This window comes from Coregonus clupeaformis, chromosome 29 (genome assembly GCF_020615455.1).
Source record: "Coregonus clupeaformis isolate EN_2021a chromosome 29, ASM2061545v1, whole genome shotgun sequence".
Taxonomy (NCBI): Eukaryota; Metazoa; Chordata; class Actinopteri; order Salmoniformes; family Salmonidae; genus Coregonus; species Coregonus clupeaformis.
In genome coordinates, this window is record NC_059220.1 from 48,831,335 (window position 1) to 48,853,384 (window position 22,050).

General features: G+C 46.2%; 1 protein-coding gene across 2 annotated transcripts in view; it reads right to left on the bottom strand.

The window, feature by feature from the left end:
• LOC121545169 (nidogen-2) overlaps positions 1–22,050 on the bottom strand; it is a 110,970-nt gene that overhangs the window by 39,232 nt on the left and 49,688 nt on the right. For both annotated transcript variants that reach the window (XM_041855617.2, XM_041855615.2), the window contains exons 10-11: positions 5,519–5,647; positions 982–1,110 (exon numbers count right to left, since the gene is read on the bottom strand). In XM_041855617.2, the coding sequence (XP_041711551.1) occupies positions 982–1,110; positions 5,519–5,647 (258 nt within the window). The remainder of the gene's footprint in view (positions 1–981; positions 1,111–5,518; positions 5,648–22,050) is intronic.

Below are 22,050 nucleotides of genomic sequence, written 5' to 3' on the forward strand. Positions count from 1 at the left end.
TGTGTGTCATCCTGGACCTCAATCTCTCCTTCGAGCCTTACATCAACTACCTCACCAATTCCTCCTTCTTCCACCTCCGTAACATCTTCCGACTCCGACCATCCCTCACGGACCCAGTAGCGGAGACCCTCATACATGCCTTTGTCACATCATGTCTGGACTACTGCAATGGAGTCCTATTCAAGGTGTCCAGTAAAGCACTGGATAGGCTCCAGTACATCCAGAACTCCACTGCCAGGGTCCTCACATGCACCAAACCCTGGGAACGCATCACCCCCACTCTGCTCCACCTTCATTGGCTCCCTGTCAAATTCCGCATCCCCTACAAGATCCTACTCCTCACCTACAAGGCCCTCCATGGCCTTGCCCCCTCATACCTCTCCGACCTCCTCCACACACACACGCCTCCCGCTGTCTCTGTTCCTCTGACTCTGGACTACTCACCATCCCAAAAATAAGACGGGGACCGGGCATTCAGCACGCTTCTCCTAAACTCTGGAACACACTCCCCCCAGCCACCTGCAATTCTGACTTCATCACCACTTTCAAAAACAGACTCAAACACCACCTGTTCGGCCTGGCTTTCCCTCAGCTTAGCTCTGCCTAACTCAGCTCTAGCTAAGCTAAGCAGCTTTTCAGTTTTAACTTGTTTAATTTCTTGTTTTGTTTGTTCTCTCTGTAAATCCCATGTATTATTATTATTATTATTTAAATGAATCAACGCTGTTGATTTCCTAGTCACTTGTAGGTGATAGTGTGGTTACAATGAATAATTTCCTCAATAAAATGAAGACAATGACAAGATAGAGATCTTATCAAGGGAATGACAAGATAGAGATCTTATCAAGGTAATGTACTGTGCATGCATACTCTTCAAGGGGTTGCAGGCAGCAATGGGGAATTGCAAGGAATGTCCAGCCAGTCTGCAGTTCAGTATACGTTTGCAGTCCAGTCAGAATTCCAATAGTACAGATCAATTACCTATACAGGTTCGACCGTCAAAGCCAAACTCGTAGCCGCTCTGGCATTGGCAGCGATGGCTCCCTGGCAGGTTGAAACACTGGGCGTGGGCACCGCACAGGGTAAGGCCCTCAACACACTCATCCACATCTGAAGGAGACGAGAGAGAGAACAGAACTGTTATGTCACAGTTATAGTATCATCAGACCATCAGTTTGAGTAGATTCTCTGTCCGTTTCCACTGCTGAGACCAGACTTGGGTCCAGTGGCATCATTAGGCCTGGGTTTCCGAGGCTTCAGCCCGGATGTTTTTGATCAAACACCAATTTTTTGTTTTGTTTTTACAATTCAGTCTGATATGAGTTTCCATAAACACACATCACTTGTCCTATGCAGTATAACAAATAAAACAATTCAGACACATTTTTATGACAAAAATAAACAATACAATATACTGCGCTATGCAGTACCATGTACTGCAAGAAGTCCCTGGAGTGACATGGTGCCTGCTGTGATTGGTCAAGATTTAACAACGCAATGGACCACTCGCGGTCCCTTGACCCCTCCCCCACCCCTACAACACCAGTTCGTTTGCTCTGCTGAACAGTACACTCGCTCTCTCAATAACAAATCACTGCTGGTTTATAATGCTATCATCGATAAAGATATTGACCTGATGTGCTTAACAGAAACCTGGCAGCAGCCAAATGACTTTATAGTGCTTAATCAAGCTAAACCACCAGGCTATGTGTAACTACAAAAACCTCGCTCTGTGGGTTGGGGGATTGATGTTATCCATCATACAGACTTCAAGGTTAAAGTCCTTCCCATACCCTATGCCACATATTTTGAATGTCTGGCATTTAGGCTGGCTGGTCCTCAACCTCTGTCAGTTTTGCTAATCTACCGCCCGTCCCAAACCCTCCTCTGTGTTCATCTCAGAGATCTCAGAGGTCCACACACCTGTCTGCTCCATGTCACCATCTAACCTACTGCTGGGTGACTTCAACATCCATGTCGACTCCAAAAGTTGTGCCTTTGCTGCCGAGTTCCTGTCTCTCCTGGATTGTTTCAACATCACACAGCATGTGCAGTTTTCCACATACAGTGAGGGAAAAAAGTATTTGATCCCCTGCTGATTTTGTACGTTTGCCCACTGACAAAGAAATGATCAGTCTATAATTTTAATGGTAGGTTGATTTGAACAGTGAGAGACAGAATAACAACAACAAAATCCAGAAAAACGCATGTCAAAAATGTTATAAATTGATTTGCATTTTAATGAGGGAAATAAGTATTTGACCCCTCTGCAAAACATGACTTAGTACTTGGTGGCAAAACCTTTGTTGGCAATCACAGAGGTCAGACGTTTCTTGAGGTTGGCCACCAGGTTTGCACACATCTCAGGAGGGATTTTGTCCCACTCCTCTTTGCAGATCTTCTCCAAGTTATTAAGGTTTCGAGGCTGACGTTTGGCAACTCGAAGCTTCAGCTCCCTCCACAGATTTTCTATGGGATTAAGGTCTGGAGACTGGCTAGGCCACTCCAGGACCTTAATGTGTTTCTTCTTGAGCCACTCCTTTGTTGCCTTGGCCGTGTGTTTTGGGTCATTGTCATGCTGGAATACCTATCCACGACCCATTTTCAATGCCCTGGCTGAGGGAAGGAGGTTCTCACCCAAGATTTGACGGTACATGGCCCCGTCCATCGTCCCTTTGATGCGGTAAGTTGTCCTGTCCCCTTAGCAGAAAAACACTCCCAAAGCATAATGTTTCCACCTCCATGTTTGACAGTGGGGATGGTGTTCTTGGGGTCATAGGCATCATTCCTCCTCCTCCTTCAAACACGGCAAGTTGAGTTGATGCCAAAGAGCTCGATTTTGGTCTCATCTGACCACAACACTTTCACCCAGTTCTCCTCTGAATCATTCAGATGTTCATTGGCAAACTTCAGACGGCCCTGTATATGTGCTTTCTTGAGCAGGGTTGACCTTGCGGGCGCTGCAGGATTTCAGTCCTTCACGGCGTAGTGTGTTACCAATTGTTTTCTTGGTGACTATGGTCCCAGCTGCCTTGAGATCATTGGCAAGATCCTCCTGTGTAGTTCTGGGCTGATTCCTCAACATTCTCATGATCATTGTAACTCCACGAGGTGAGATCTTGCATGGAGCCCCAGGCCGAGGGAGATTGACAGTTTTTTTGTGTTTCTTCCATTTGCGAATAATTGCACCAACTGTTGTCACCTTCTCACCAAGCTGCTTGGCGATGGTTTGTAGCCCATTCCAGCCTTGTGTAGGTCTACAATCTTGTCCCTGACATCTTTGGAGAGCTCTTTGGTCTTGGCCATGGTGGAGAGTTTGGAATCTGATTGATTGATTGCTTCTGTGGACAGGTGTCTTTTATACAGGTAACAAGATGAGATTAGGAGCACTCCCTTAAGACTGTGCTCCTAATCTCAGCTCGTTACCTGTATAAAAGACACCTGGGAGCCAGAAATCTTTCTGATTGAGAGGGGGTCAAATACTTATTTCCCTCATTAAAATTCAAATCAATTTATAAAATTTTTGACATGCGTTTTTCTGGATATTTTTGTTGTTATTCTGTCTCTCACTGTTCAAATAAACCTACCATTAAAATTATAGACTGATAATTTTTTTGTCAGTGGGCAAACATACGAAATTAGCAGGGGATCAAATACTTTTTTCCCTCACTGTATGACAAAGGTCATGTTCTGGATCTCGTGTGCTCGACAGACTTTGCCCCCTTCAACCTGCGTGGCCTGGATCCTACCATCTCAGACCACTTTGCCATCCTCTGTAATGTGCCTTTCCCCCTAACCAAGTTGCGACAAAAACTGACCATTACATACAGGAACATAAAGTCTCTCAGAAACAGGCTTCAAACACTCAACAATCCTCATCCTTCTATCCTCGGCCGAGGAGCTCGTGTCTCACTATGACACACTCCTCTTCCCCAGCCTTAGAATAATTGATTGGATTTATATAGCGCTTTTCTACCAACTGAGGTACTCAAAGCGCTTTACATAGTAGGGGGAAACTCACCTCATCCACCACCAATGTGTAGCACCCACCTAGGTAATGCACAGCGACCATTTTTGTGCCAGAACGCTCACCACATATCAGCTATCAGGTGGAGAGGTGAGGAGTGATATCTGCCAATTAGGAATGAGGGGGATGATTAGGTGGCCATGATGGAATGGGGCCAGGTTGGGAATTTTGCCATGACACTGGGGTTAACACCTCTACATTTCCAATAAGTGCGATGGGATTTTTAATAAACACAGAGAGCTACATTCTTCCCCTGGGCCAGATCTTCCGCCACCATGGTCTCAGCTTCCACTCCTATGCGGATGACACCCAGCTTTACATCCACACCAAACCCACTTCTCCCTCCCCCGTCTCTGATCAACAGTCTCCAGGATATAAAACACTGGATGACATCTAATCTACTCAAACTCAACAGCTATACAACTGAGGTCATGCTGGTGGCTTCCAAGGCTCTCCTCAAAAAAGTGGGTGACCTATTGTTGTCCATTGAGGGCTGCTCCATCTGCCCTCCTCCGAGGTCAGAAATCTGTGTGTCATCCTGGACCCCACTCTCTCCTTCGAGCCTTACATCAACTACCTCACCAATTCCTCCTTTTTCCACCTCCGTAACATCTCCCGACTCCGACCATCCCTCACGGACCCAGTAGCGGAGCCCCTCATACATGCTTTTGTCACATCATGTCTGGACTACTGCAATGGAGTCCTATTCAAGGTGTCCAGCAAAGCACTGGATAGGCTCCAGTACATCCAGAACTCCACTGCCAGGGTCCTCACATGCACCAAACCCTGGGAACTCATCACCCCCACTCTGCTCCACCTTCATTGGCTCCCTGTCAAATTCCGCATCCCCTACAAGATCCTACTCCTCACCTACAAGGCCCTCCATGGCCTTGCCCCCTCATACCTCTCCGACCTCCTCCACACACACACGCCTCCCGCTGTCTCTGTTCCTCTGACTCTGGACTACTCACCATCCCAAAAATAAGACTGTGCACCACGGGGGACCGGGCATTCAGCGCCGCTTCTCCTAAACTCTGGAACACTCTCCCCCCAGCCACCTGCAATTCTGACTTCATCACCACTTTCAAAAACGGACTCAAACACCACCTGTTCGGCCTGGCTTTCCCTCAGCTTAGCTCTGCCTAACTCAGATCTAGCTAAGCTAAGCAGCTTTTCAATTTTAACTTTTTAATTTCTTGTTTTGTTTGTTCTCTCTTTAAATCCCATGTATTATTATTATTATTATTTATATGAATCAACGCTGTTGATTTCCTAGTCACTTGTAGGTGATAGTGTGGTTACAATGAATAATTTCCTCAATAAAATGAAGACAATGACAAGATAGAGATCTTATCAAGGGAATGTACTGTGCATGCATAATCTTCAAGGGGTTGCAGGCAGCAATGGGGAATTGCAAGAAATGTCCAGCCAGTCTGCAGTTCAGTATAAGTTTGCAGTCCAGTCAGAATTCCAATAGTACAGAACAATTACCTATACAGGTTCGACCGTCAAAGCCAAACTCGTAGCCGCTCTGGCATTGGCAGCGATGGCTCCCTGGCAGGTTGAAACACTGGGCGTGGGCACCGCACAGGGTAAGGCCCTCAACACACTCATCCACATCTGAGGGAGACGAGAGAGAGAACAGAACTGTTATGTCACAGTTATAGTATCATCAGACCATCAGTTTGAGTAGATTCTCTGTCCGTTTCCACTGCTGAGACCAGACTTGGGTTCAGTGGCATCATTAGGCCTGGGTTTCCGAGGCTTCAGTCCCGGATGTTTTTGATAACATTTCAGTCTGATATGAGTTTCAATTTGCAGTATAAATTTTTTTTGTTTTACTGACACATTTTACTGAAAAAAATAAACATGACAATATGCTGCGCTAGGCAGTACCAGGTACTGCAAAAAGCCCCTGGAGAGACACGGTGCCTGCTGTGATTGGTCAAGACTTCACAACGCAGTGAAACACTCATGTCCCTTGACCCCTCCCCACCCCTACAGCACCGGTTAGATGTCAATGTCATCACTCAGCAAAATGCCTGTCAGCCAATCAGAGTCTGCAGCATAGCAAAGAGCAAATATGGATATTCGGAACTATATCCGAAAGAGTTCAGGTTGAGCAGGTTGAGGCATCAGTGAATGAGGTGGAGAGAAAGTCATAGTGCAGTAGCAGCGGCAGAGTTAGCCAGAGGTTTGCGCAGGGTTGGTGGTAGCTAACTAGCTAGTCTCCCTCAGCATAAGGGTTGGCTAATGCTAATAAGCTAGTGTTAGCGCTCAGCATCCTTAAGCTATTGGGTGTCAGTCAGAGTTATTTAACAGTATATTTAGTGAATGGGCAAGCTGGATGCTGATATAAGTCATGATATTAGGAAAAGTGATTATTTACAGCTAGTGTATTTGATGGGTTTCGCTTCTTCAGCTTGCTTGGCTGGCTAGCCACTTCAGTAGCTGCTGGCTAGCTAGCTGAGACCGAATAGATGAGAGAATGTTTTTCTGACTGAAGCATATATCTTCAGACAGTGACACAGTGCCCACCTGTGGACTGAAGCTGAACTTTACTACAACTTTATATTTAACCCTGTTTAAACCCTGTTTAATTTACATAAATATTCACACCTCTGTGTCAATACTTTGTAGAAGCACCTTCAGCAGTGATTACAGCTGTGAGTCTTTTTGGGTAAGTCTCTACTGGATTGTGCAACATTTGCCCATTATTCTTTTCAAAATTCTTCAACCTCTGTCAAATTGGTTGTTGATCATTGCTAGACAACCATTTTCAGGTCTTGCCATAGACTTCAAGTAGATTTAAGTCAAAACTAACTCGGCCACTCAGGAACATTCACTGTATTCTTGGTAAGCAACTCCAGCAAATCCTTGTGTTATAGGTTATTGTCCTGCTGAAAGGTGAATTAATCTCCCAGTGTCTGGTGGAAAGCAGACTGAACCAGGTCTAGGATTTTGCCTGTGCTTAGCTCCATTCCGTTTAATTTTTGTCCTGAAAAACTCCCCAGTCCTTAACGACTACATGCATACCCATAACATGATGCAGCCACCATTATGCTTGAAAATATGGAGAATGTTACTCAGTAATGTGTTGTATTGGATTTGCCCCAAACATAACACTTTGTATTCAGGACTATAAAGTTAATGGCTTTGCCACATTTTTGGCAGTATTACTTTAGTGCCTTGTTGCAAACAGGATGCATGTTTTGTAATATTTGTATTCTGTAAAGGCTTCCTTCTTTTCACTCTGTCAATTAGTTTAGTATTGTGGAGTAACTACAATGTTGTTGATCCATCCTCAGTTTTCTCCTATCACAGCCATTAAACTCTGTAACTGTTTTAAAATCACCATTGGCGTCATGGTGAAATCCCTGAGCGGTTTCCTTCCTCTCCGGCAACTGAGTTAGGAATGACGCTCATATCTTTGAAGTGACTGGGTGTATTGATACACCATTAAAAGTGTAATTAATAACTTCACCATGATCAAAGGGATTTTCAATGTGTGCATTTATTTTTACTCATCTACCAAGACATGTAGGTGCCCTTCTTTGCGAGGCATTGGAAAACCTCCCTGGTCTTTGTGGTTGAATCTGTGTTTGAAATTCACTGCTCGACTGAGGGACCTTACAGATAATTGTATGTGGGAGGTACAGAGATGAGGTAGTCATTCATAAATCATGTTAAACACTATTATTGCACACAGGTTGAGTCCATGCAACTTATTACAGTGCCTTGCAAAAGTATTTACCCCCCTTGTTGCATTACAACCTGTAATTTAAATTGATTTTAATTTTAATTTCATGTAATGGACATACACAAAATAGTCCAAATTGGTGAAGTGAAATGAAAATAATAACTTGTTTCAAAAAATTCAAAAAAATAAATAACTGAAAAGTTGTGAGTGCATATGTATTCACCCCCTTTGCAATGAAGCCCCTAAAAAAGATATGGTGCGACCAATTACCTTCAGAAGTCACATAATTAGTGAAATAAAAGTACACCTGTGTGCAATCTGTGTCACATGATCTGTCACATAATCTCAGTATATATACACCTGTTCTGAAAGGCCCCAGAGTCTGCAACACCACTAAGCAAGGGGCACCATTAAGACCAAGGAGCTCTCCAAACAGGTCAGGGACAGAGTTGTGGCGAAGTACAGATCAGGGTTGGGTTATAAACAAATATCAGAAATGTTGACCATCCCACGGAGCACCATTAAATCCATTGTAAAAAAAAATGGAAAGAAAATGGCACGACAACAAACCTGCCAAGAGAGGGCCGCTCACCAAAACTCATGGACCAGGCAAGGAGGGCATTAATCAGAGAGGCAACAAAGAGACCAAAGATAACCCTGAAGGAGCTGCAAAGCTCCACAGCGGAGATTGGAGTATCTGTCCATAGGATCACTTTAAGCCGTATACTCCACAGAGCTGGGCTTTACGGAAGAGTGTCCAGAAAAAAAGCCATTGCTTAAAGACAAAAGCCATGTGGGAGACTCCCCAAACATATGGAAGAAGATACTCTGGTCAGATGAGACGCTATGTCTGGCGCAAACCCAACATCTCTTATCACCCCGAGAACACCATCACCACAGTGAAGCATGGTGGTGGCAGCATCATGCTGTGGGGATGTTTTTCATCGGCAGGGACTGGGAAGCTGGTCAGAATTGAAGAAATGATGGATGGCGCTAAATACAGGGAAAATCTTGAGGGAAACATGTTTTAGTCTTCCAGAGATTTGAGACTGGGACGGAGGTTCACCTTCCAGCAGGACCCTAAGCATACTGCTAAAGCAACACTCGAGTGGTTTAAGGGGAAACCTTTAAATGTCTTGGAATGGCCTAGTCAAAGCCCAGATCTCAATCCAATTGAGAATCTGAGGTATGACATAAAGATTGCTGTACACCAGTGGAACCCATCCAACTTGAAAGAGATGAAGCAGTTTTGCCTTGAAGAATGGGCAAAACTCCCAGTGGCTAGATGTGCCAAGCTTATAGAGACATACCCCAGAAGTGATGGAGTGCTGCATCAGATGACCTGGCCTCCACAATCACTCGACCTCAACCCAAATGAGATGGTTTGGGATGGGTTGGACCGCAGAGTGAAGGAAAAGCAGCCAACAAGTGCTCAGGATACAGTGGGGAAAAAAATTATTTAGTCAGCCACCAATTGTGCAAGTTCTCCCACTTAAAAAGATGAGAGAGGCCTGTAATTTTCATCATAGGTACACGTCAACCATGACAGACAAAATGAGATTTTTTTTTTCCTGAAAATCACATTGTAGGATTTTTAATGAATTTATTTGCAAATTATGGTGGAAAATAAGTATTTGGTCAATAACAAAAGTTTCTCAATACTTTGTTATATACCCTTTGTTGGCAATGACACAGGTCAAACGTTTTCTGTAAGTCTTCACAAGGTTTTCACACACTGTTGCTGGTATTTTGGCCCATTCCTCCATGCAGATCTCCTCTAGAGCAGTGATGTTTTGGGGCTGTCGCTGGGCAACACAGACTTTCAACTCCCTCCAAAGATTTTCTATGGGGTTGAGATCTGGAGACTGGCTAGGCCACTCCAGGACCTTGAAATGCTTCTTGCGAAGCCACTCCTTCGTTGCCCGGGCGGTGTGTTTGGGATCATTGTCATGCTGAAAGACCCAGCCACGTTTCATCTTCCATGCCCTTGCTGATGGAAGGAGGTTTTCACTCAAAATCTCACGATACATGGCCCTATTCATTCTTTCCTTTACACGGATCAGTCGTCCTGGTCCCTTTGCAGAAAAACAGCCCCAAAGCATGATGTTTCCACCCCCATGCTTCACAGTAGGTATGGTGTTCTTTGGATGCAACTCAGCATTCTTTGTCCTCCAAACACGACGAGTTGAGTTTTTACCAAAAAAGTTCTATTTTGGTTTCATCTGACCATATGACATTCTCCCAATCCTCTTCTGGATCATCCAAATGCACTCTAGCAAACTTCAGACGGGCCTGGACATGTACTGGCTTAAGCAGGGGGACACGTCTGTGCACTGCAGGATTTGAGTCCCTGGCGGCGTAGTGTGTTACTGATGGTAGGCTTTGTTACTTTGGTCCCAGCTCTCTGCAGGTCATTCACTAGGTCCCCCCGTGTGGTTCTGGGATTTTTGCTCACCGTTCTTGTGATCATTTTGACCCCACGGGGTGAGATCTTGCGTGGAGCCCCAGATCGAGGGAGAATATCAGTGGTCTTGTATGTCTTCCATTTCCTAATAATTGCTCCCACAGTTGATTTCTTCAAACCAAGCTGCTTACCTATTGCAGATGCAGTCTTCCCAGCCTGGTGCAGGTCTACAATTTTGTTTCTGGTGTCCTTTGACAGCTCTTTGGTCTTGGCCATAGTGGAGTTTGGAGTGTGACTGTTTGAGGTTGTGGACAGGTGTCTTTTATACTGATAACAAGTTCAAACAGGTGCCATTAATACAGGTAAAGAGTGGAGGACAGAGGAGCCTATTAAAGAAGAAGTTACAGGTCTGTGAGAGCCAGAAATCTTGCTTGTTTGTAGGTGACCAAATACTTATTTTCCACCATAATTTGCAAATAAATTCATAAAAAATCCTACAATGTGATTTTCTGGAGAAAAAAATTCTCAATTTGTCTGTCATAGTTGACGTGTACCTATGATGAAAATGACAGGCCTCTCTCATCTTTTTAAGTGGGAGAACTTGCACAATTGGTGGCTGACTAAATACATTTTTCCCCCACTGTATGTGGGAACTCCTTCAAGACTGTTGGAAACCATTCCTCATGAAGCTGGTTGAGAGAATGCCAAGAGTGTGCAAAGCTGTCATCAAGTCATAGGCTGGCTACTTTGAAGAATCTCAAATATAAAAATATATTTTGATTTGTTTAACACTTTTTTGGTTACTACATGATTCTATATGTGTTATTTCATAGTTTTGATGTCTTCACTATTATTCTACAATGTAGAAAATAGTAAAAATAAAGAAAACCCCCTGAATGAGTAGGTGTGTCCAATCTTTTGACTTGTACTGTATATATCCACTGAGTGTACAAAACATGCTATTTTCATGACATAGACAGGTGAAAAAGCTATGATTCCTTGTTGATGTCACCGTTTTTCCACGCTCAAAAGTTTCCCGTGTGTATCAAGAATGGTCCACCACCCAAAGGACCTCCAGCCAACTTGACACAACTGTGGGAAGCATTGGAGTCAACACGGGCCAGCATCCCTGTGGAACACTTTTGACACATTGTAGACACCTTGTAGTCCATGCCCCGAAATATTGAAGCTGTTCTGAGTGCAAAAGGGGGTGCAACTCAATTTTAGGAAGGTCTTCCTAATGTTTTGTACACTCAGTGTATTCCGGACTCTGATATTTCTTAATTTCTATTTTTTGGGATTGTTGTGTATTGTTAGGTATACTGCACTGTTGGATCTAGAAAAACAAGCATTTCACTGCACATGTGATAACATCTGCAAAATATGTGTACGCGAACAATACAATTTTATTTGATTTGGACAGCAACAGACGAGACACAGACAGCAACAGACAAGCCACAGAGAGAGTGACAGAAGAGGGCAGGTGGAGAGAGAACAGAGGTGTGTTGAGCACACGGTAGACTGTATCACCTCAAGCTGCGCTATAGATTCTAATTAGTTGCATTTATTTGCACACAAAAAAGAAATTGCAGATGAGGTGAAAAGGCCTGTGAAATTACTATTAAAACAATTGTTTACTTTGACACTTTTTACAACCAGGATAGGACGAGAGAGGAGGGTAGACAAGAGACAGCAACATAGAATACTAAAAGACAGCAACAGACGACACAGAGAAAGCGATGGAGAGAGGCAGAGGAGGGGTGAGACTGTATCACTTAAAACTGCTCAATGGATTCTAATTACTGCACAGTGTGTGTGTGTGTGTGTGTGTGTGTGTGTCTGATAGAGAGAGTGCGTTTGGGTACTGTGGGATTCTTTAATCAGTTTGGCTCATTGAACAGGTCAGTCTATGTTTTAAGTTGTTGAGTGGTTTTTGGCAATTCACTGTAGATGTATGTGTTCCAGAGCAGAGAGTAGAGAGTGATCCAGAGTAGAGAGTGATCCAGAGTAGAGACAACCACAGTAGCTACTGTAATTGAGTACCGGCTCCCACGGGGGAGCTGGGATCCTACTGTTGACACTAAACCTGTGGCAGGTAGCAGGTGGGAAGGTGCAAGTTACCTTGAAAAATATCTAATCTGTCAAGGTTCAAATCTCTCAATGTTCATCACAAAGTGCACCAAATTCATGCTTTTTAGCTGTTGAAATTTGGTAGTTATTTTTGACGGGGGGAGAATGCCCCCGGACCTCCCTACTGGCTTTGGGCTAAGCAAGCCCCAAATGTCTTCAAATCTTAGAAACACCCCTGCCTGGGTTAAAATAGTGTTTACTTTCTTTCAAATATTTCTGCGTTTGATTGAGTCTGCCTGGATGGGTGGGGTTTGACATTTTCACTTTTGGGACTATTCCATTGTTTCCATCATGCCAGGCACGCTCAATCAAGCGCAGAGAGAGTATTTGAGAGAATACACATCATATTTCAACCCAGATATCTGGTATAATCTGCCTTCCCTGAGAAACACAGCGTAACCCAGCCCTATAAAGCTCCACTCCACAGGGGAGCCGGGATCCCACCATTGACATGAATTAGTCTGACGTTTGTTTAAGACCCATTGCTGGTGTCCTGGTGAATGTAAAGAAGGCTCTGTGCATGGCGCCTCAAGACATGGGATATAAACCATGCACTGCAATCACGGCTGTTTGTGATGACAGCGGGAGGCTGGCGGGTGATGGCTCCGCACCACGCCTCGTGAGAACGGGGCCTGGGAGCCCCATGAGCTGCTGGGAGCCGATGAGGGTGGTCGTAGCGAACGCAGCGGGGGAGCTGGTTTTGATCATGGGGGCTAATGACAGTGGAGGCTGGAAGGGGGAGGGGCATCCCCATTCCTTGACCCCTTGTTACCTGCCCTGGAGGGGAGGGGGAGGGATGGTGGAGAGGGGCATTCTAACAGGTGACGAAATTACACACTGTCAGATCCCTGCTCACCCAACCAACATGAGAGGTGCCCTTCGGCAGCCAGGAAATCAGCTCCAGATTCCTCTGCAGTAGTGGGAATGGGAATGGGTGAAGGTGAGGTGTATGTGTGTGCGTGCATACATGCGTTTCTGCGTGTGACTGTGCGCACATGGGCATGTGTGTATCTGTGTTGTGCATGTGTTTTGATGGGCTGCGAAGAGGGAAGGGGTGGAAGTTGTGCAGGGTCGGCGGGACGGTTTAAAGGGGAGGTGCGAAGACTTGTCTCTCACCCCCAGGTGGGCTCGTCTCTCTGTCCCTTGCGGGCCCACAGCTGCCCCTCCGTGTGTTCCCCTTTTTAGTGGCAGAGAGGCTTTCATGCCAAAACCCAGCGGTGTCGCTTGTTAATCCCCATACATGCAGAGCCCTCTTTCCTCTTCCCAGATGACAGATCTCTCTCCCTCTCTTCCTTTCCTCCACCCCAGTTTTCTCACACAAGGGACAGACCACAGAGAGTGTGGGGGGGAGAAGAAGAGTTACCAAGATTGTTATAGAAACATGCACTCCCATGCTGGCATACTCGATTAATTTCCTCTCTACACTCCTGTCTCCTTCCTTCCTCTCCATCCCTCCTCTCCCCTCCTCTCCTCCCTACCTCCACTCCCTTCCTTCTCCAACCTCTCCTCCCCTCTCCCCTGGTCAATGAGCTGAGATGTGAAATATTGATGGAAGGCAGATGCAGCCTTGGACTGAGTGGGGGGGGGGGGCTTTGAAGAGGGCAGAGAGGAGAGGAGGGGCATGAGGGCGTATCCAGGACACTCCACAGAGAGTAAACAGAGTGTCAAAGCCTTGGCGCACTCTGTCTCCTTGCTGGATGGATGACTCAGAGAAGAGGAGGGTGAGCGAGAGAGAGATATACTTGGTGGGGGAGGGGGATGGTGGGCAATTCCTCTCCACTCCCTAAACAACTCCATCTATAGTGCCACAGCCGACATTCCCTTCTCTACTGGCCAGCAACCTCGTACCCCAATGCCTTATACTGTACATTTCATCTACTTTTATCCAACCCCACGCTGCCCCATCTCTCTTTCCACTGCACAGGACCTCTCATGATAACTCCCTCTTGTCAGCTCCTAGCTAGCGATGCAGAGTTATGCAAAGTCAGTAACTACAATGGGTGTCACGATCGTCAGGGAGAGACCAATGCGCAGCGTGTTGAACGAACATGGTATTTATTATCTTCAGTGATAACATACACAACCAACAAAACAATAAACGACTCGTAACGTCCAACGGTAACAATGACCGAACACGGAACAAGAACCCACAAACACAAAGGGAAAATAGACAGTATAAATATGGCTCCCAATCAGAGACAACCAACGACAGCTGACACTCGTTGCCTCTGATTGGGAGTCACTCTAGCCAACATAGAAATAAACACACCAGAATTACCAACATAGAAATAAACACATAGAATGAACACACCCTGGCTCAACATATAGAGTCCCAGAGCCAGGGTGTGACAGTACCCCCTAAAGGCCGCGGACTGCGACCGCGCCTCAACTTGAACAAAACAGGGGAGGGCTGGGCGGGCATACCTCCTCGGCGGCGGTTCTGGCTCCGGCCTTGACCACCACCCTCCAATACACCCCCCATAGCGCCCCTGGTCCAGTCTGGCCCCGCCGGCTGGAGCTGAACTGGACTTAGCAGGAGCGGTTAGCTTCAGCTCCATAGTGGAGCAGTTGACCGGTACCTTACCAGGCACCGGTGACCCAGGCACGGGTTGTGCTGGACTGACGACGCGCACCCCTGGCTTGGTGCGTGGAGGAGGAACAGGCCTTACCAGGCTGACGACGCGCACCCCTGGCTTGGTGTGTGGAGGAGGAACGGTCCTTACCAGGCTGACGACTCGCACCCCTGGCTTAGTGCGTGGAGGAGGACAGGCCGGGCTGGGCTGTCGACGCACACCGTAGGCTTGGTGCGTGGAGCAGGGACAGGCCGGACCGGGCTGGCGACGCACACCGTAGGCTTGGTGCGTGGAGCAGGGACTGGCCGGACCAGCTGTGGAGACGGATAGGAGACCTGGAGTGAAGAGCGGCCACAACCCGTCCTGGCTGAATGCCTACCCTCACACACTCTGTGTGAGGCATCCGCACAGGACGTACAGGGCGGTGTATCCGTAACCTGGTGGCCTTCTGAATCCGCCCCTCTTTTGCCTCCGTCAGCCCCGTCGTCCATGCCGTGTGCCCCCCCCTAAAACATTTCTGGGGTTGCCTCTCGCCTGTCCGACGTTGACCCGTTTGGCGCCGCTGCTCCTCTCTACGGCGCGCCTCCACCGTCTCTTCTCCCGGCGCTTCCTCCCATGTCCAGCCCAAGAGCTGCCCCTGGACACGCTGCTTGGTCGTTGCATGGTGGGTTCATCTGTCACGTTCGTCTACCAAAGATGAGGACCAAGGCGCAGCGTTGCAGGCAAACATACTCTTTAATTAGAGACACGATCAAAACAACAAACGATACGTGACAGTTCACGGTTTAACATAAACAGACTTGAAACAAGATCCCACAAACACAAATGGGAAACAGACAGTTTAAATATGGCTCCCAATCAGAGACAACCAACGACAGCTGACACTCGTTGCCTCTGATTGGGAGCCACTCAGGCCAACCTAGAAATACACATACTAGATAAATAAATGAAATGCACACCCTGGCTCAACATACAAGTGTCCCCAGAGCCAGGGCGTGACAATGGGATTGTCATCAAGCTTTTCGTGTCAATATGGCACCCATGAAAATGTGAAATCTCAAACAGAGTTTGCCAAGTTTTCAATTGAGGATCCAGATACTTTTTCTAACCTCTCTGGATTACAACCATAAATGTACTGTATTAAGTATTGGATCACAAAAATATATAACTTTTACATTACTGTATACAGTGAGGGAAAAAAGTATTTGATCCCCTGCTGATTTTGTACGTTTGCACACTGACAAAGAAATGATCAGTCTATAATTTTAATGGTAGGTTTATTTGAACAGTGAGAGACAGAATAACAACAAAATAATCCAGAAAACTCATGTCAAAAATGTTATAAATTGATTTGCATTTTAATGAGGGAAATAAGTATTTGACCCCCTCTCAATCAGAAAGATTTCTGGCTCCCCGGTGTCTTTTATACAGGTAATGAGCTGAGATTAGGAGCACACTCTTAAGCTTGTTACCTGTATAAAAGACACCTGTCCACAGAAGCAATGAATCAATCAGATTCCAAACTCTCCACCATGGCCAAGACCAAAGAGCTCTCCAAGGATGTCAGGGACAAGATTGTAGACCTACACAAAACTGGAATGGGCTACAAGACCAACGCCAAGCAGCTTGGTGAGAAGATGACAACAGTTGGTGCGATTATTCGCTTATGGAAGAAACACAAAATAACTGTCAATCTCCCTCGGCCTGGGGCTCCATGCAACATCTCACCTGGTGGAGTTGCAATGATCATGAGAACGGTGAGGAATCAGCCCAGAACTATACGGGGGGATCTTGTCAATGATCTCAAGGCAGCTGGGACCATAGTCACCAAGAAAACAATTGGTAACACACTACGCCGTAAAGGACTGAAAACCTGCAGCGCCCGCAAGGTCCCCCTGCTCAAGAAAGCACATACAGTGGGGAAAAAAAGTATTTAGTCAGCCACCAATTGTGCAAGTTCTCCCACTTAAAAAGATGAGAGAGGCCTGTAATTTTCATCATAGGTACACATCAACTATGACAGACAAATTTAGGGAAAACAATCAAGAAAATCACATTGTAGAATTTTTAATGAATTTATTTGCAAATTATGGTGAAAAATAAGTATTTGGTCACCTACAAACAAGCAAGATTTCTGGCTCTCACAGACCTGTAACTTCTTCTTTAAGAGGCTCCTCTGTCCTCCACTCGTTACCTGTATTAATGGCACCTGTTTGAACTTGTTATCAGTATAAAAGACACCTGTCCACAACCTCAAACAGTCACACTCCAAACTCCACTATGGCCAAGACCAAAGAGCTGTCAAAGGACACCAGAAACAAAATTGTAGACCTGCACCAGGCTGGGAAGACTGAATCTGCAGCTTGGTTTGAAGAAATCAACTGTGGGAGCAATTATTAGGAAATGGAAGACATACAAGACCACTGATAATCTCCCTCGATCTGGGGCTCCACGCAAGATCTCACCCCGTGGGGTCAAAATGATCACAAAAACGGTGAGCAAAAATCCCAGAACCACACGGGGGGACCTAGTGAATGACCTGCAGAGAGCTGGGACCAAAGTAACAAAGCCTACCATCAGTAACACACTACGCCGCCAGGGACTCAAATCCTGCAGTGCCAGACGTGTCCCCCTGCTTAAGCCAATACATGTCCAGGCCCGTCTGAAGTTTACTAGAGTGCATTTGGATGATCCAGAAGAGGATTGGGAGAATGTCATATGGTCAGATGAAACCAAAATAGAACTTTTTGGTAAAAACTCAACCCGTCGTGTTTGGAGGACAAAGAATGCTGAGTTGCATCCAAAGAACACCATACCTACTGTGAAGCATGGGGGTGGAAACATTATGCTTTGGGGCTGTTTTTCTGCAAAAGGACCAGGACGACTGATCCGTGTAAAGGAAAGAATGAATGGGGCCATGTATCTTGAGATTTTGGGTGAAAACCTCCTTCCATCAGCAAGGGCATTGAAGATGAAACGTGGCTGGGTCTTTCAGCATGACAATGATCCCAAACACACCGCCCGGGCAACGAAGGAGTGGCTTCGTAAGAAGCATTTCAAGGTCCTGGAGTGGCCTAGCCAGTCTCCAGATCTCAACCCCATAGAAAATCTTTGGAGGGAGTTGAAAGTCTGTGTTGCCCAGCGACAGCCCCAAAACATCACTGCTCTAGAGGAGATCTGCATGGAGGAATGGGCCAAAATACCAGCAACAGTGTGTGAAAACCTTGTGAAGACTTACAGAAAACGTTTGACCTGTGTCATTGCCAACAAAGGGTATATAACAAAGTATTGAGAAACTTTTGTTATTGACCAAATACTTATTTTCCACCATAATTTGCAAATAAATTCATTAAAAATCCTACAATGTGATTTTCTGGATTTTTTTTTCTCATTTTGTCTTTCATAGTTGACGTGTACCTATGATGAAAATTACAGGCCTCTCTCATCTTTTTAAGTGGGAGAACTTGCACAACTGGTGGCTGACTAAATACTTTTTTCCCCCACTGTATACAGGCCCGTCTGAGGTTTGCCAATGAACATCTGAATGATTCAGAGGAGAACTGGGTGAAAGTGTTATGGTCAGATGAGACCAAAATCGAGCTCTTTGGCATCAACTCAACTCGCCATGTTTGGAGGAGGAGCAATGCTTCCTATGATCCCAAGAACACCATCCCCACCGTCAAACATGGAGGTGGAAACATTATGCTTTGGGGGTGTTTTTCTGCTAAGGGGACAGGACAACTTCACCGCATCAAAGGGACGATGGACGGGGCCATGTACCATCAAATCTTGGGTGAGAACCTCCTTCCCTCAGCCAGGGCATTGAAAATGGGTCATGGATGGGTATTCCAGCATGACAATGACCCAAAACACACGGCCAAGGCAACAAAGGAGTTGCTCAAGAAGAAGCACATTAAAGGTCCTGGAGTGGCCTAGCCAGTCTCCAGACCTTAATCCCATAGAAAGTATGTGGAGGGAGCTGAAGGTTCGAGTTGCCAAACGTCAGCCTCGAAACCTTAATGACTTGGAGAAGATCTGCAAAGAGGAGTGGGACAAAATCCCTCCTGAGATGTGTGCAAACCTGGTGGCCAACTACAAGAAACGTCTGACCTCTGTGATTGCCAACAAGTGTTTTGCCACCAAGTACTAAATCATGTTTTGCAGAGGGGTCAAATACTTATTTCCCTCATTAAAATGCAAATCAATTTATAAAATTTTTGACATCGGTTTTTCTGGATTTTGTTGTTGTTATTCTGTCTCTCAATGTTCAAATAAACCTAACATTAAAACTATAGACTGATCATGTCTTTGTCAGTCGGCAAACGTACAAAATCAGCAGGGGATCAAATACTTTTTTCCCTCACTGTACATATGAGATGGGTAATGCAAGATGTGTAAACATTATTAAAGTGGCATTATTAAAGTGACTAGTGTTCCATTTATTAAAGTGGCCATTGATTTTCAAGTCTGTATGTAGGCAGCAGCCTCTCTGTGCTAGTGATGGCTGTATAACAGTCTGATGGCCTTGAGATAGAAGCTGTTTTTCAGTCTCTCGGTCCCAGCTTTGATGCACCTGTACTGACCTCGCCTTCTGGATGATAGCGGGGTGAACAGGCAGTGACTCGGGTGGTAGTTGTCCTTGATTATCTTTTTGGCCTTCCTGTGACATCGGGAGATGTAGGTGTCCTGGAGGGCAGGTAGTTTGCCCCCGGTGATGCGTTGTGCAGACCGCACCACCCTCTGGAGAGCCCTGCGGTTGTGGGTCGGTGCAGTTGCCGTACCAGGCGGTGATACAGCCCTACAGGATGCTCTCAATTGTGCATCTGTAAAAGTTTGTGAGGGTTTTAGGTGACAGGCCAAATTTCTTCAGCATCCTGAGGTTGAAGAGACACTGTTGCGCGTTCTTCACCACACTGTCTGTGTGGGTGGACCATTTCAGTTTGTCAGTGATATGTACGTCGAGGAACTAAAAACGTTCCACCTTCTCCACTGCTGTCCCGTCGACGTGGATAGGGGGGTGCACCCTCTGCTGTTTCCTGAAGTCCACGATCATCTCCTTTGTTTTGTTGACGTTGAGTGAGAGGATATTTTCCTGACACCACACTCCGAGAGCCCTCACCTCCTCCCTGTAGGCTGTCTCATCATTGTTGGTAATCCAGCCTACTACTGTTGTGTTGTCTGCAAACTTGATGATTGAGTTGGAGGCGTGCATTGCTATGCAGTCATGGGTGAACAGGGACCACAGGAGGGGCACACACCCTTGTGGGGCCCCAGTGTTGAGGATCAGCAAAGTGGAGATGTTGTTTCCTACCTTCACCACCTGGGGGCGGCCCATCAGGAAGTCCAGGACCCAATTGCAGAGGGCGGGGTTGAGACCCAGGGTCTCAAGCTTAATGATGAGCTTGGAGGGTACTATGGTGTTGAATGCTGAGCTATAGTCAATGAACAGCATTCTTACATAGGTATCCCTCTTGTCCAGATGGGATAGGGCAGTGTGCAGTGTGATGGCGATTGCATCGTCTGTGGACCTATTGGGGCGGTAAGCAAATTGAAGTGGGTGACAGGTAAGGGGGAGGTGATATGATCCTTGACTAGTCTCTCAAAGCACTTCATGATGACAGAAGTGAGTGCTACGGGGTGATAGTAATTTAGTTCAGTTACCTTTGCATTCTTGGGTACAGGAACAATGGTGGCCATCTTGAAGCATGTGGGGACCGCAGACTGGATGGTCTGCGCATGCTCTGAGGACGCGGCTAGGGATGCCGTCTGGGCCGGCAGCCTTGCAAGGGATAACACGTTTAAATGTCTTACTCACGTCGGCCACGCAGAAGGAGAGACCACAGTCCTTAGTAGCTGGCCGCATTGGTGGCACTGTGTTATCCTCAAAGCGGGCAAAGAACTTGTTTAGCTTGTCTGGCAGCAAGACGTCGGTGTCCATGACGTGGCTGGTTTTCCATACGTCTCCTGTCTGAGCCGTTGAATTGCGACTCCACTTTGTCTTGATATTGACTTTTGTCTGTTTGATTGCCTTGCGGAGGGAACGACCAATCTGTTTGTATTCTGCCATATTCCCGTCACCTTGCCATGGTTAAATGCGGGGATTCGTGCTTTCAGTTCTTCGCGAATGCTGCCATCTATCCACGGTTTCTGGTTGGGGTAGGTTTTAATAGTCACAGTGAGTACGACATCTCCTATACACTTCCTTATAAACCCACTCACCGAATCAGCATATACGTCTATATTATTATCAGAGGCTACCCGGAACATATCCCAGTCCGCGTGATCAAAACAATCTTGAAGCGTGGATTCCGATTGGTCAGACCAGCGTTGAATAGTCCTTAGCACGGGTGCTTCCTGTTTTTAGTTTCTGCCTATAGGAAGGGAGGAGCAAAACGGAGTCGTGGTCAGATTTTACAAAAGGAGGGCGGGGGAGGGCCTTGTATGCATCGCGGAAGTTAGTGTAACAATGATCCATTGTTTCACCAGCGCGAGTGCAACAGTCAATATGCTGATAGAATTTAGGTAGCCCTTTTCTCAAATTTGCTTTGTTAAAATCCCCAGCTACAATAAATGCAGCCTCAGGATATATGGTTTCCAGTTTGCATAAAGTCCAGTGAAGTTCCTTGAGGGCCATCGTGGTATCGGCTTTAGGGGGGATATACACGGCTGTAACAATAACTGAAGAGAATTCTCTTGGGAGATAATACAGTCGGTATTTGATTGTGAGGAATTCTAGGTCAGGTGAACAAAATGACTTGAGTTCCTGTATGTTGTTACAATTACACCATGAGTCGTTAATCATGAAACATACCCCCCACCCTTCTTCATCCCGGAGAGATGTTTATTCCTGTCGGCGTGATGTACTGAGAACTCAGATGGCTGTATGGACGGGGATAGTATATCCCGAGAGAGCCATGTTTCCATGAAACAGAGTCTGTTACAATCCCTGATGTCTCTCTGGAAAGCAACCCTTGCCCTGATCTCATCAACTTTTTTTATCTAGGGACTGGACATTAGCGAGTAATATACTCGGAAGCGATGGGTGGTGTGCGCGCCTCCTTGGTCTGACTAGAAGACCGCTCCAGCTGCCTCTCCTCCGGCGCCGTTGTTTTGGGTCGGCCTCTGGAATCAATTCAAATGCCCTGGATGGTGCTGACAAAGGATCCGCTTCGGGAAAGTCGTATTCCTGGTCGTAGTGCTGGTAAGTTGACGCCGC